The sequence below is a fragment of the Belonocnema kinseyi genome, chromosome 5, assembly GCF_010883055.1.
Source record: "Belonocnema kinseyi isolate 2016_QV_RU_SX_M_011 chromosome 5, B_treatae_v1, whole genome shotgun sequence".
In the NCBI taxonomy this organism is placed as follows: domain Eukaryota; kingdom Metazoa; phylum Arthropoda; class Insecta; order Hymenoptera; family Cynipidae; genus Belonocnema; species Belonocnema kinseyi.
The window spans coordinates 58,655,600-58,671,756 of NC_046661.1; the positions used below are offsets into that span (position 1 = coordinate 58,655,600).

At 32.5% G+C, this 16,157-nt stretch overlaps 1 protein-coding gene across 1 annotated transcript in view; it reads left to right on the plus strand.

The window, feature by feature from the left end:
• The window catches only part of LOC117172422 (cleavage and polyadenylation specificity factor subunit CG7185-like), an 81,559-nt gene that overhangs the window by 54,926 nt on the left and 10,476 nt on the right, over positions 1–16,157 (plus strand). The window contains exon 7 of the mRNA XM_033360342.1: positions 6,149–6,384. Within this exon, the coding sequence (XP_033216233.1) occupies positions 6,149–6,384 (236 nt within the window). The remainder of the gene's footprint in view (positions 1–6,148; positions 6,385–16,157) is intronic.

The window sequence follows — 16,157 nt, forward strand, 5'->3', positions numbered from 1 at the left end:
GCATTATACACACAATAATTGATAGCCCAGAGGTCGGATTCTCCGGAAAAATGTCCACGAAGCTCGTCATCCATTTCAGCCAGATCTTGAGGCTTGAGAGAAGCTTTGATGTTGATGTTTCTTCGGGTCGTAAAGCATCGCTCTTCATCTATTGGATGCCTGCCTCGGGTGTTTCTCGCACCACAGAGCATGCAGCTGTGCCATGTAACCCCAGTGGCAGCTCTGGCCGCAGTCGCTCGGTGTAGTAGCATGATGAGGGGAGGCACCGCCAGCTCTGTTTCCCTGACCGATCCGCAACTCGTCCACAGCCATGCTTTTCGACTTCTGCGATATATTATATAAGTAAAAAAACTTTAGGTTGTGCAAATATAGTATATTGTTTTCTAAACAAGGAGAAATGTCCAATATTTACCGGGAGAAAGCCGGAAGACGAAAAATTTAAAAGACTGACTACCCTGAATAAATTTCGAAACATTTTAATATTTTAAAGATTTAAAAAGTTTTGAGACATTTCAAAGATTTCAAGAGATTAAAAAAATGTCAAGGTATTTTAAAGAGGTATCAAAGATTTCAAGCGATTTTAGGGTCTCAGAGGATTTTAAAGATTTAATAATATTTAAAGGAATTGAAAATTGTGTTAAAGATTGCATAATGCTGTATGGGATGCCAACCAATTTCTGGGAATTTCACCAAATTTAAGGGGCTTTACAAATTTCAAAGGATTTGGTAGAATATTGAGTAGTAAAAAAGATTCCGAGGATTTCATGAAACTTAAAAAAAATTAATGGTTTCATAAGATTTCATAAGGTTTAAAAAGTTTCGAGGATTGCAAGGAATTTTTACGGTATCAAAAAAAAATGGGGATTTTCAGGAATTTTGCAAAGGGCTCCGCACAGAATGCATGGGAAAATGTCTTTCGGTGGATTTGGTTATAACTTCGTAATTTTGTAGGTTGTGAGTGTCGAATGAAATCCATAAAAAAATTTCAAAACAAATGGACAATTTTAAAGCTATACAGCGCCAAGTCCTCGAAATCACGCTAAGAGCTCAATATTCTGTCTAAACCGCAACAGTCACAATTTAAGGACAGCAACGGTGCTTGAATATGGTTAGTATCTGGTGCGGTAATTTGCCAATCAAATGAATCGCCCGCTTCTCGCAACGTTCGAACGCAAAGCGCTCAAAATTTGGAAATAACTTTAACACTAACTGTCACAGGGCAGAAAATGTTACCAAATAAGGCCAGTATCAAGTTCGATTGTTCGAATCATATATATCGCCCACTTTTCACAATGGTTGAACGCGAAGCGCTCAATATTTCGAACTAACTGCAAAACTCACTGTTTCAGGGCGCCATCGGTTCCAAAATAAGATTTTAACTATGTGCAATTGTCTCATTTCCTCTTCTCGCAATGCTCGAACGTTAAACGCTAAATGTTTTGAATCAAGTGCAACACTCCTAGTTTGAGGGCAGCATCTGTTCTAAACTAGGGTGTCAATTATGTGCAATTGTCTCAATCATATATATTGACCTATTCTCGCAACGGTATGACGCTAAGCGCTCAATATTTTGAATCAACTAAAACACTCACTATTTCAGGGCAGCAATGGTTTTGAAATAAGATCATTATCATGTGTGATTATCTCAATAATATACATATATCGTCCTCTTCTCACAACGGTGGAGCGCGCCAGGTTTTCTGATAACTGATAAAATTACAGCTTTGAGTGGAGAAAAAATGAAAGTGAACTCAGTTTGATTGGAGGTAATGCCAATTATATAAATCCCCCGCTTCTCGTAACTTCTCAACGCGAAGTGTTTAATATTTGGAATTAAGGGCAACACTCACAGTTTCAGAGCAGCCAATCATGTATACCGTCCACTTCGCGCAACGGCCGTACCTGATTTCGATCCTATTTTATCACCAGCGCACATTGGGCTGGATCAGGAATTTACTATTCAAAATCACCTACAGCCTACAATTCTTAACCGAATTTCAATTTTCTTCAATAGAAATAATCAGCGATAGTTGCGCAAGAGCATGTATGGATTAGATTTTGAATTTGTATTATTTTCTGTTTTTTACATAAATAAACATAGAGACAAAATGAATGATTTTTCATTTTTTTCTGCTATAATTTGCTTATTTTACAAACAAATTATATAAACAAATGCACATTTTGGTCATTTATGTGCAGAAATTAATGTTTTTCTTTCTTATCGCCTTTAGTTTGTATTAGTGGTAATTATTAGTGATGCAGACATCTCATGCGATATTATTTGTTTATTTTATAAACAAATTTTATAAACAAATGCAAAATCTGTCCATTTATAGACAGAAATTATTCGTTTTTGTTACTGATCGTCCTAAAAATATAGAACTGGTGATGTTTAAAGATAAAAAATTGTCATTCGATATTATTTGTTTATTTTATAAACAAATTATATGAAAAAATGCATATTTTGGACATTTATGGTCAGAAATTCATTTTTTTCTTTCTTGTCGCCTTCAAATTGTCTTATTGGAGATTTTTAGTATTACAGGCTTATAAATCGATAATCTTTGTTTATTTTATAAACAAATTTTATAGAAAAATGCATAGTTTGGCGATTTATAGAAAGAATCATTTTTGCTTCCCGATCATCTTTAAAATATACAAGTGGCGATGTTTAGTGATAAAGACTTGTCATTCGATATTATTTGTTAATTTTATAAACGAATTATATAAATAAATATGAGTTTAAAGTAGAGTGATGTTTTACGTAAATTTTGGTGAGGGTGGCTAAAATTTATTTAGTTTTAAAACTACTTTTTAATTTTTTAAGTAATTCAAAATTTACGGGAAGGAAAAACGACAAGAAAGAAAAAATGACTTTCTCACCATAAATGTCCAAAATATGCATTTGTTCATATAATTTCTTCATAAAATAAACAAATAATGTCGCATGACAATTCTGCATCACTAATAATTACCACTAATACAAACTGAAGGCGATAAGAAAGAAAAACGATTACTTTCTGCACATAAATGACTAAACTATGCATTTGTTTATATACTTTGTTTATAAAATAAGCAAATTATAGCATAAAACAAATTTTCATGATCAAGTATCATTTTGTCGATAAAATTAAGCAAATGCAACTTACAAATATACTTTTCAAACAAACAATTCATGATGTTGACATTATTGTTAATATAATTTGCTTATAACAATTATATTCGAAAACCCACTAATTATTTATTTTTCTAAGTTGCTTTGACATATATTTTCATAAAGAACGAAATTAATTGAATTATTTATTTACAGATAAAAAATAATATGTGAAAAATGACTCATTTTGTCTCTTTGTTTGCTTATGTAATAAAAATAATGTCTGTAATAAAATAATAAAAATTAAAAAATCTAATTCATACATGCTCTTGCCCAACTATCGCTGATTATTTCTATTGAAGAAAATTGAAAATCGGTTAAGAATTGTAGGCTGTAGGTGATTTTGAATAGTAAATTCCTGATCCAGCCCACTGTGCGGCGGTGCCCTGAAACAGTGAGTGGTGTAGTTAATTCGAAATATTGAGCGATTAGCGTTCGAACATTGTGTGAAGTGGGCGATATATATGATTCGAACAATCGAACTTGACCCTCACAGCATGAGATATCAACAGGATATCCCATTTATCTCCCAGAATATCGTGTGCATATCCCAGGATATCCTAGGGATATCGCAAATAATATCCTACAGGGCGGAAATCTCGATATCCCTGTAATGCCCCAAAGGATATCTCAGAATATCCTCAAGATATCCCATTATTGTCCCAATTTGATATTTCAAGGATATTCCCAAGATATCCCAATTCCATAATTTATAGTATATTACTTGAAATTCAGATGTATCTACTGCTATATATTTGTATTTAATCGTATCAATAAAATAAGAAATAATTTAACAATATTAGGCATTTTTTCGAAGATTTTATACAAAGTGCAACATTGTAAAATACAATATTGGTAAAGTCCCATCTAAAGTAACTTTCAGGTAAATTCCATCATGACTGTCAGTGTGCGAAAAGTATTACGCAGTAATAAATGACACTTTAACAGAAGTCAACAATTTCTCGTACATTCGTGCCGGATTACAATATATTCTCATTTATATTATACAAACCAACGCGGTGCATATTAGTTTAATTGTTATTTATCATAAACATTGATTGTGCCGTTGAAAAGTGCGATCCCTAAACGCACAATTTAGAAGTAACAGAAATAATAGCAAACTTTAAAATGTTTAGAATTTGACTTATTTTTTATTGTAAGTAGACTGTTAATGGATATAAAAATCATTCGCGGTAATAATTTTTTGATAATTGTACTGAAATAGGATTTTGAAAGAAACCGAATATTCGAGATTTGTATAAAGTGGTTTTTTGGCACACCGATGTTTGTGAATCTTTGTTTTCAGGTATTCAACATATTTTAATCAATATGCATTTCAGAAATATTGGATTCTATTGCCAAAAATGTGTATATCCCGCACAGGAAATTAAGTGGATATCGTACGGGCGGAAAACTTGATATCCTTGGAACTCAATATCCGATATCCTGTCGAGATATCCTAGGGATATGCCAAGGATATCATTTTGTTGTGAGGGGATACTGACCTTATTTAATAAACTTTTCTGTACTGAAACAGTGAGTGTTCCAGTTATTTTCAAATATTGACCGCTTTGTTTTCGGACGTTGCAAGAAGCGGGCGATTAATATGATTGGCAAATTACCGCACTTGATACTGACCTTATTCAAGCACCGTTGCTGCCCTTAAATTGTGAATGTTGCAGTTTAGTTAAAATATTGGGCGCTTAGCGTTCGGCCGTTGCGAGAAGAGGGCGATTCTTATGATTGGCATTACCGCTTTTGATACTGGCGTTATTTTATTACCATTGCTGCCCCGAAGCAGTGAGTGTCGCAGTAGACTAAAAACATTAAACGCTTAGCGTTTGGCCGTTACGAGAAGCGCGCTGTGTGATACGGACGTAATGTTAATCGCATTTTAATTCGTAATACTGATTTTGTCGTCTTTTTTGCTTTTAATGCTATAAGGATATATCTTATGACCTGATTTTGAGCGCTTGGTGCCATATAGCGTTAAAACTGTCCATTTTATTTTGAAATTTTTTTATGGATATTTCATTGGGCCCTTATAACCTACAAAATTACCAAGTTTTAATCAAATCCACTGAAAGACATTTTCGCTGCATTCTGTGCGGGGTCCTTTGACAGATTCTTAAGGTTTCAAAACAAATTAAAAGTATATAGTTAACAGGATTTTCTATAGTTTTCAAGGTATTTACAAAATTTGAGAGTTTTTCAGATATTTTAGATGATTTCAACAGATTTCAAGGGATTTTAATAGATTTGAGTTGATTCCAACGGATTTAAAAGATTTAATGTAATGTTAAAGCTTTTCAGGATTTTCAAAGATTCGAAAAGATGTCGAGTGATTTTATGGGAGACGAGCATTGTATTTTACAGGCGGAAAAAATCGGCACGCCTTTCTTTTGAGGTATGATTAAAGTGCCTGAATTTGTATAATATTGAAATGAAAATGTCTTGCTCATAATACCGCGAAATCTAATAAAATTTTACTTCTTAAAAGGCCGATTTGAAGGCAAAATGTCAATTTTACAAAAAAGGTACAGATGTGTACATAATATCAGCAGATAGTGTAGTCTTGGATATCATATTTCAAAAATAGGTAATCCCTCGATTTAATATTTAAACAATTGCAGGACACTATTTAGTTACTATTTTTCAAAATTGATACTACTGTTGACACTCTTTTGAATTTCTCAAGTGAGTCTGAGGCCTGCGAAAGTCTTTCTAGTTTTAGAAACTACATATATGTGAGGATTTAGAAAAAAATTACACTACGAACGAAGGAAAGGGGGGCACAGAATGTACTGTAGAAAAGGGAAAAGCGAGGTTCCCCAATATGTATAGTTTTGCCTTGTTATGCAGTACATTTAGGTATAATGTAGTATATAACAATTAATTCTATTTTCCGTCACGTTAGTAAATGTATTAAAATATAATCAGTAGAATCTATCTTTGAAGTTGATTTGAAAATAGTGACGACTTCTGTATTCTTAGGCATGATGCAAGGGCCCGGAGGAATGCCACCAGGTCATGGAATGCCACCTCAGGGACCTCAAGGACCACCTGGAGGACCAGCACCTCATGTGAATCCAGCGTTCTTCCAACAAGGTCCTCCCCATCAAGGCCCCCCGGGACCACCTCATGGTCCTCCACATGGTCCACCTCATGGACCACCTCACGGTCAATCCCATGGGCCACCTCCACCTCATAGCTATGGTCCACCAGCACAGGTACATTTTACAGTCCAACCTCGCTTATTGCAATACTCGTTTATTGCAATCTAAGATACTCGTCTATCGCAACATCCACAGCTGCCACCACTGGTGGTCACATGTTCCGTATAGCCAATGACAGCGCGGGAGCGGGAATGTATTGTGAGACCACCTTCCGGATACGTGTATTGGTGGGGTCCCCAATCGAGTTGCAATAGACGAGATGTTTACGTTTCGAAGGAGTTGCAGTAAACGAGGTTTGATTGTACTATTAGTATTTTACTAATAATTTACAATTTTATTTATAATCAGTTACAATATTTGAGTTTACCCGTATAGGACATATTAAATTCACTTTTCAAAAATGAAAGTAGGACAAACGCTCAATCTTTCTTATTGCAAGGTAACATTGAATAAAATATTCTGTGAAAAAAGGAACGCCTTTCAACTTTCTGGGATTCGACCTTAAGGTCTTCGAGCAGTCGTCCGGTAAACGAAATATTGTGGATTCAAATCTTAACGGAGTTGAAAGAACATTTTATTTAATATTACATTATTAGAATAATAAGAGCAAGCGTTGGCCCTAATTCCATGTTTGCAATGATTTCAATTCATCTTTTAAGAAGAAATTAATCTTTAACAAAGTAGTTGAACTTTGAACTAAATAATTAAATTATCAACTAGAAAAGAATAATTCTTAACAAAAAATGCAATAGTTGATATTTAAACCAAAAATATTTTTATTTTAAATAAAAAATAATTAATGCATCTAAAAAAGTCGACTATTCAAAAAAATAGTTAATTTGTTAGCCAAAATATTTAATTTTCAAGTAAAAAAATAATAATTTTCTACAAAACCGTTGAATATTCAGGCAAAAAGGATGAGTTTTTAAAAAAACAATTAAATTTTCAACGAAAAAAAGATTAATTCTAAACTACACAGCTGAATTTTTCACCAAAAAGAGTACATTTCTACGAAAACAGATGAATTTTTCACAAAAATATATGCACTTTCAATTTAAAAAATGGCAACAAAATTGTTGAAGTTTAAAAAAAAAGATGTATTCTTAACGTAAAATATAATAGTTGATATTTCAAACAAAAAATATTTTTATTTTAAGGTAACAACGGTTAAATTGATAAAAAAATGACGAATTTTAAATAAAACAGTTGAATCCTCAAGCAAAACAGATGCCATTTTACTTTAAGCGATGCGTTGTAAAACAAAACAAAACAAAAATTTTTCAACAAAGTAGTTGAATTTTCAAGCTGAAATTATAAATTTGTAACAAAAAATTGTATTACATTCTCATCTCAATGAGAAGGTTGGTCTTATGTGAAAATTGGGTTTCGCGGATTTCATCAAATCTTGATGTTTTCGGACTCACTGATTTAGGAAAAGCGGATTTTATTTCGGAGTTTCTCTATGGTGAAATTTCGTGCCTGCGGCGGTTAGGGGCAAACATTGGCGCTGCAATCGTCACTCGGTGCATTTGAATTGCAAGCACTGCAAAGCACACTATTTTTTATAAATTTCTAAATAATTTCGAAGTTTTTCGAAACAAACTTACAATCTACATTCTGTAAACCCTCGGCCCAGCATTAAGCTAGTAAGCTAGTAAAGTTTTATAAACAATAGTTAAGAATATGTCTACTTGGCATACATTTTTAACTTGGTATTATTTTGTTTTTCTGCAGCAAAAAATTATTGTTATTATAAAAAATAATAATAATTTTTTCTTCCAAAAAAACAAATAAAAAATATATACTTTTTTCAGGCAAAAAGGTGGGCTTTTCAAGAATTTTTTGTTTTGAAAGCCAAAATAACTTTAGCATTTTTTTGTGGATTTGAAAATACTGCCAAAACTGGTTAAGCTGAAACAAGTAAGAAAATCTGTTGCTTTTAGTATCCTGTAACTGTAAACTATACTTATTTAAGTATTCAAAAATGAGTAAATTTTTACTTTGATGTTCCATTATTTTATGTATTGACCAAAAATCTAAAACTCTAAAACATTAAAATTAAGCTATGAAGCTTGAGAAGAGGTTATGTTGTGTTTACAAAATTTCCCTATAAAAATTGAAGTACTTATCGACATAACGCTTCCATCAGGAGCTAAAATCTGTTTTTCCCAAATAATTTTTGTCTCCAAAAAATGTTCCTCGCTAACTATTTGCCCAGCTTTGCACAAAAAATCGCTGTCGTATCTTAAAATTTTGCCACTGTTCAACACAATATCTGATTGAACTGATTTTTCCAGTAGAAATCAGTAAAATCACAGATTCTGCAGTGATAGTAGCCCTGTTTACCCTACGTTTCGATTGGACAATCATAGTTTTTTACAATTTAAGAACTGGTCTAAGCTACCGCCAGCACTGGGCATGTACACTCAACTCCTGATGCAAGAACCCCCGGTTTACGGTATTCCTAGAACTGGTGGTCTCCATAGTTTCGTGATGAGAGGAGCCGACAAGCAGCCCGAGGGCCGCACTCCCAGCGCGTTAGTTGCATCAGGTTGTGTCATGCGTCCAAATCCAATAGAAGTAATTCATGTGGTCCTGTCTGTTTACGTTTAGCAGTCGAAGCAAGCTTTTCAAATTTTAAAAAATTTCAGATCCTGGTATTGGAAGTAGAAAACAACCAAAATTAACATGTAATCTTATGGGGTCAGAGTGAATCGTGCATGAGTCGTGATACCATTAACGTTCTGCCTGATTTTGCTGCAATAAATGATCGAAATTTAATCAATTTTAATAGATTTCTTCTTAAAGGTTTGTTGTCCAGATGCACCGAAATTCGGTGAACGTCGAAGAAATATTTTCGTTGAGGTCAGGGGAGCAGGAAAAGTGTGGATAGCTTCTCTCCAAATCGAATATTGATCGCGAAATCGTATACGAGAAAAAAATGTTATGCTGCAATACTTCGAAATTGCAATGAAATTATAAATGAAGTGGCAAAATTGATTACATTTTAATACTAAAAACAAGCTTTTCTTACTTTATTATTCATTCATATCAATTTTAAACCTTTCGAAAGTCATGCAAAAATCGCTCTGAATGTTGGATAATGCATTTTTCTATTAAAAATTTTTTTTATTAGAAAAAATTTGTAAGTATGTTTTTTTCTTTCTTAAAAAAATCAATTTTAATTTTTAAAAATAAATCAAAATTCAGAATGGAAGAAAATGTTATAAGATAGTATTAAAGTACATGAAAAGAGCTTTTCAAAACACTATAATAAAAGTCTAATCGGGTATCCTAAATATAACTAGTCCAGGCATGTCGTACTTTTGCACCCTATAAAGTGATGGGTAATGGTAATGGGCGTTTTTTTTGGGAAAACATTTATTTAGGGACCCTCATTAAAATTCCAAGTTTTCTAGAAATGACATCCATGCGTCTCGGAGATATTTTTGAAAAAAGTTCCAAAAATCGTGTTTGCGTAGACTGACCTGCCCCATTGAAGTTTGGAGCAAAATGTTCAAGACAAGAATTAAACTAGAGGAAATTCTGAAAAATTTGACGGCAAATAAAACCTATCTTCAATAATAATTGTAATTATAAAAGTAAATAAAATACAAAAAATTTTAATACAAATAAATTATTTTTATTATAAAATATAAAAAAATAAAATATAGAAATAAATAAAAATAATAGTAATTTAAAAAAAAATGCAATGACCCAGTCTCAATAGGTCATAAGTTATAGCCTCACAAAGTTGAATACTTTTGACCTATTTTTCAGGGCAAATTACTCGTGTTCAGTTTTTTTCAAAATGCTTTGCTTTTCCGTGAATCTACGTAAGTGGTGCAAGAGGAAAATTTGTAGGGCAGGAAATTGTGCATAAATGTAAGAAAAATAATCTTGTAGTCATCATAGATGAAGAATATGACTCTTCAAAAACCATAAATTTTTTGCTAATTTGAGCTATTTGTACCCAATTTTTTTTTAAACCGCTCGTTTCGTCTATATCCTCCAGACAAATGTTGAGAAAACAAATTAAAGAGGACTAAATTCTGTGCAAAATAAAAAAATAAAAGGTTTAAGTTCAAATAGGTCACGAATTATGACCATGAAACTTTGACCTTTTCCATTCGGAAGACTCTGCAAATACTGGAAAATGTACTGCGACCGTATTTGAGCATTTTGGTGGCATACATGCATTTTTAGTTCATTACAAGTCAACTTTCGTCTTCTTTTTTGTTAAAAAACAATCAATTGTTTCAATAATACGTTTCACTCTATCAATTGTGTGTCCATTTAATGTATTTACTTTGTAAAAATCACTTCCAGAATATCTGTTTTTAGAAACTAATGAAAAAAAAAACAAATTATCTGGGTTTACATGGTTTATTTATTATTTACAAAAAATGTTATTAAGGGGATTAGTTTCATAACGTATTAGTTTATGTAAAGAGTGCCGAAAATTGATAAATTAATTATCGCAGAGGATACAATTATTGTTAATTGTTGACAATAAAATAATATGTAAACAAATTAATTAAATAATAATGTAAGTGATGAAAATAATTAAATAATTGACTAATTGATTGACTGATCAATTGCTCAAATATTTAATCAATAAAATTATAACAGTTTTTATGAATAATAAGTAAACATATGTAAAACCAGCTAATTTGTTTTTTGTTTTTTTCATTTAATTTCGACAACAGATATTCTGGAAGTGATTTTCACAAAGTAAATACATAAAATATGCACACAATTGATAGAGTGAGGCGTATTATTCAAACAATTGTTGAACAAACAAAAAAGGAGAAAAAAAAGAAACTTGTAATGAACTACAATTGCATATTATACCACTAAAATGCTCAAATACGGTCATTTGCCCTGAAAGACAGGTCGACAGACAGGTCAAAATTGCGTCTTCTTTAATTGAAGTTTTGAACATTTATGGTAAATTTAATAGGTGTCAAAGTCCAGGTACAAACTTCAGAATTGGGGTTTTTCGCCTCTTTAAAAAAAAATCCGGGTTCTTTGGAGGACCATAACTCGGCACCAATGGAAGATAGGAGGGTTTTTTTCCTTCAAATTTTTCAGAATTTCTTAATACTGACGTTGAACATTCTGCTCTGAAATTCAATGGGACGGGTCAGTCTATGCAAACACGATTTTTGGAACTTTTTTCAAAAATACCTCCGGGACGCACGGTTGTCATTTCTAGAAAAATTGGAATTTTATCAGGACCCCTTAATAAACCGTTTAAGCAAAAAAAAAATGCGCATTACCTACTTGATTCAGTGAAAAGACTCTATTTATACGAGATTCCTGGAATATAAAGAAGTTACACTGACGTGAAGGTGAAATAGCACTAGAAAAAGTTGAAGTTTCAGACCCCTGTATATTAACAACCTGTTGATAAACGGAGCTATGGTTTGGCGAAATTATATATAGGTCCACTAGGACTATATTTTAGTCAAGTTTCAATCCGTTAAAAAACAATAATTTTAGGTGCGAACACTTGATGTATTCTGCCCCATATATAGGGTGTCCCATCACCTATACAACCCCATATACTATGTTATAGTGCACAGAAAAAATTAATTAAAAAAGTCCTCTAGCAAAAAGTTGAGCGAAGCTTAGTTTGATCACAAAAAGCTTCATAGTTGGACCTAATCTAAGCTCGCTCCTCATTGGTTGATTAGGCCCGACTTTGAAGCTTTTTTGTGTCGAAACTAAGCTTAGCACAACTTTTTGCTAGAGGACTTTTGATTATTTTATTGTGCACTATCACATAGTACACAGGGGGTTGTGTAGTTGGTGGGGCACCCTATATATAGTGGACAATGTCAATTTTTCTGTATAAAACAAGTGAAAGATATTAATGTTTTGTCCACTATATATAAACTATATGTAACTTTGCACCTGGGGACGAAAAATTATGTTTGAATTTGACCGATTTCGAATAGAATATGAATGTACCATAAATAATATTGCACTTTCGACTATAGATATAATTATACTTACCAACAGGATTCGTGAGAATCGTTAAAATGAAAGACATAATACATCCCACTCTCTTCATTTTCTTGAAATAAAGCAAACTTACTCAAGAAAATTATCGCACTACCACCTATCGAATTTGATAGGTAGACCTGTCTCATACTAGATAAAGCTGATTGGTCGAGAGCTTTTTCGATGGGTAGAGCTTGATGAAGCAGAGGACCGTGCAGTCCTGGAATAGAAAAGAGCAGATCGACCTCTCAAATATTGTCTCTATCATTAAAGCCCATTTCTGTTCTCCCCACAGTCGTTATCGGTCAATTTTTATATGTCGATTCTTTGATCCCACTATCGACTTTTAACCAGATGTTGACATTGAATTTAATAAGTTAGTTTCAATTTATAAATGGCTACCGATTCCAGACAAATACAAATTCAGTATAAATTGGTTTATATAAAAACACTTACATGCCAATCCAGAGTTCTCAAATTAAATTTTTTTTCTGAGTAAATGTTGTAACAATCCAAACAGTTTTTTAGGATTTTTATGTAAAATTAACATAGCAACCTATGAATGTTCTCTGATTTATTTGTAATAGCTTAGATTTTCTCAACCAATCATATATGAGGATAAAGCGCAAGAGGAATGTAATTTTTTAGGGAACTCGCGTAACGCATATACCAGTCCCAGGCTTTCGTGTTAAGTGGGAGGGTACTAGCTGTTATATTGTTTGTGCTACTAAATTATGTGTCTTTCGTATCTCTGGGGGTAAATTATGTAGGATTTCACATTTCACTTAATATATGCCAACTGTCATTGTTTTTGTTTTTAAAATTGACATCGTATTTCAGAGTTAACGTTAAGTCCGCTCTGAGATAGAAAGTGAATTTAAGAATAAAAACAATGACGCATGAATAATAAAAAGTGCAATGTAAAATAGGGTGACCATAATTTATTTTCGAGAAGTAGGACAAAAAAACTTTGAAAAATGAGGACAAAGTAGGACAAAATAGTTCGAAAACATGACAAAGTAGGACAGAGTAGAATACGAAGTATGAAATAAAAGAGAATTTTTAAACGCTTTTTTTCAAATTGACTGTTTTATCAAATGTTATGAACGCTTAACATTTAATACATTTCTTTCTGGGCCCTGAGTCATCCTAATCAATATCAAAGTAAAAAATTGTATAGGATAACTGACACAAGCCCTAAAATGAGGACATGTCCGGGAAAATCTGGACGGTCATCCAAATATGAATTTATGTATGTAGTAACACTAAAGTCGAAAAAATTCTTCTGATTTATGGCATCATAATATGCAGTTTAGAGTGAGCAAACTAAGTTAGGCATGTCTAACGAGATTTTGAATTCAAATATGTATGTATAAATTTGTTTTAAGAACCACAGTTTCTTTACATAGAGTATTTGTCTTAAGATGATGAAGGGATACGTAACAAACCAATTTTAGCTATCTTACCCCCCCCCCCTGACCTTCGTTGGCAATCATAGTTTTGTCTTAACCCCTTTCCTCATCCATAATGTAAGATAGTCGTTCGTCAAATGCGGATTTCACATTTATTGTGCGTTAATAATCTTCGGCCATGAATGAAGAATAATTGAAAATATTAAAATATCAGGCTTCATATCCTAAAATGCTCTTAAACGAGGGAAAATAGTGTGATTTTTCATAATAACAGGGGAACAAATTCTTTTAAATAAAATTAACGTTGATACCATATTCATTTCAAAATAAAACGCTTTGATTTCTTGAGATTTCATGTCAAAATATGTTACATTTTCAACAAAATAGTATAATTTTCAACTAAACGAGATTTTCTAGAAAGGAGATCAATTTTAACCATCTACAAAAACGTTAACCAGTCAATGCCATTAGCAATCTAATAGTTGAACTTTCAAGCAGAAGAGTGGAGTTTTCAAAAACGCTAACAATTTCTCAATGTGGACATATTATTGCTTTAATAGATTTAAAAATGTTACACCATCTCGTCATCTTATTAAACTTTCTATTTTTCAAATTTTCCATGTTTATAATTGTTTTAAAAATATTATCTCCAGTTCTAAATAATTTGCTTTTTACCAAGCACTTGGTTTTTCACTATTGAATTAGAAAATATCTAAACTATTTAAAAATTTTTAATTTATCTGTTATAACATCAGAGATTGTACCTTACCGACAGTAGATCAACCCTCCAAACCATGAAGGCAGAAAATCTACACAATATCGATCAAGTTAAGAATCTTCAATAACATAAAATGCTTAACGTCTTAATAAGACTAGATGGAAAATAATATTTTTAAATTAAAAATAAAATTATTTCTTGAAAAAAAATATCCTACTCCCAATGGAATGAAGATGGAGTAGGATCTTTTTTTCAAGAAATAATTTTAATTTAAAAATATTATTTTCCATCTAGTCTTATTAAGAAGTTAAGCATTTTCTGTTATTGAAGATTCTTAACTTGATCGATATTGTGTAGATTTTCTGCCTTCATGGTTTGGAGGGTTGATCTACTGTCGGTAAGGTACAATCTCTGATGATATAGAAGATAAATCAACAAAATTTTAAATAGTTTAGATATTTTATAATTCAATAGTGAAAAACCAAGTGCTTGGTAAAAAGCAAATTATTTAGAACTGTAGATAATATTTTTAAAACAGTTATAAGCATGGAAAACTTCAAAAATAGAAAGATTAATAAAATGACAAGATGGTGTAACATTTTTAAATCTATTAAAACAATAATATGTCCACATTGAGAAATTGTTAGCGTGACCTAGTCTGTTTGCGTTTTCGAAATATTGCCTTCTGATTGTTTGAATAAAGTTGAGAAAAACAGAGTTCTGTTTTCCATTTTCAAATTTTTTTCGCTTCTAAACTGTATTTAGTTTGCATAAAAATTGCCATTGTTTAGCAAACTTTGTAAACATTATTTGCTTTGAATAAGCATCAGCTTTAGTAGGTATGATCTTGAGTTTGTAACGCTGTCTCTATGCAAATACCACAAAATTAGTCTTAAGGTGGAATGTGCATCGCTTGCACCTCACAGCCCCTACCTGGTGGCTAATGACACTTCGAATCGGTTCATCGATGCCTGAGTGGACATTAATGCTTAATTTGTTATATTGGAAAGTCTGTTCTACGGCCATACTTCCAAAGTTACAATAAACAAGTTTTTAATCACAAGTGTATATTTATACTTCTATTTCCCCGTCACAAGTGCCTAAAGAAAGTTATTTTATTTGCATCGTTTTTTTCCTAATTCAAAAAATACTTTAAGTTGTCTCTAAATCAAAACTGGTGAAATTCAACTGAATACGAATGAGGTTTTACATATTTGATTTGCGAAAAATGACCCACCAAAGATTAATTGAAATTATATATATCACCCATCTCAAGGTAGTGATAAGTGACCATAAGTGTCATTTTCCGCGTTTATATTGGAAGCCGGTGTCATTTTTAAATGACGGTTGGTCCCAGTAGGACCATGTGAGCCCCATCAAGCGAAAAATCTCCACTTCATACGCCAGAATGCTGCTGATCTCGCAGATCTCCTTTTTTGGCTTATAGGACAGCCTCAGAAGTTTCTCCATTTTGATTACTTCGTTGGTAACTCCCCATAAATTGCTGAAAGGGTTCTACATTAATCTGTGTCGTGGTTCTTTCCACTTCAGGAGTGCTGCCTCGCTTCTTTCTTTTTGCCTGATGCATCTCGTCTTGCACCGAAAGGGACCTAGTTCTGGGTGGCGTCCTCCGAGAAGAGTCCATTCCCGCCAGAATTTCCATATCCTCCACCGACAAATTGTGCTAC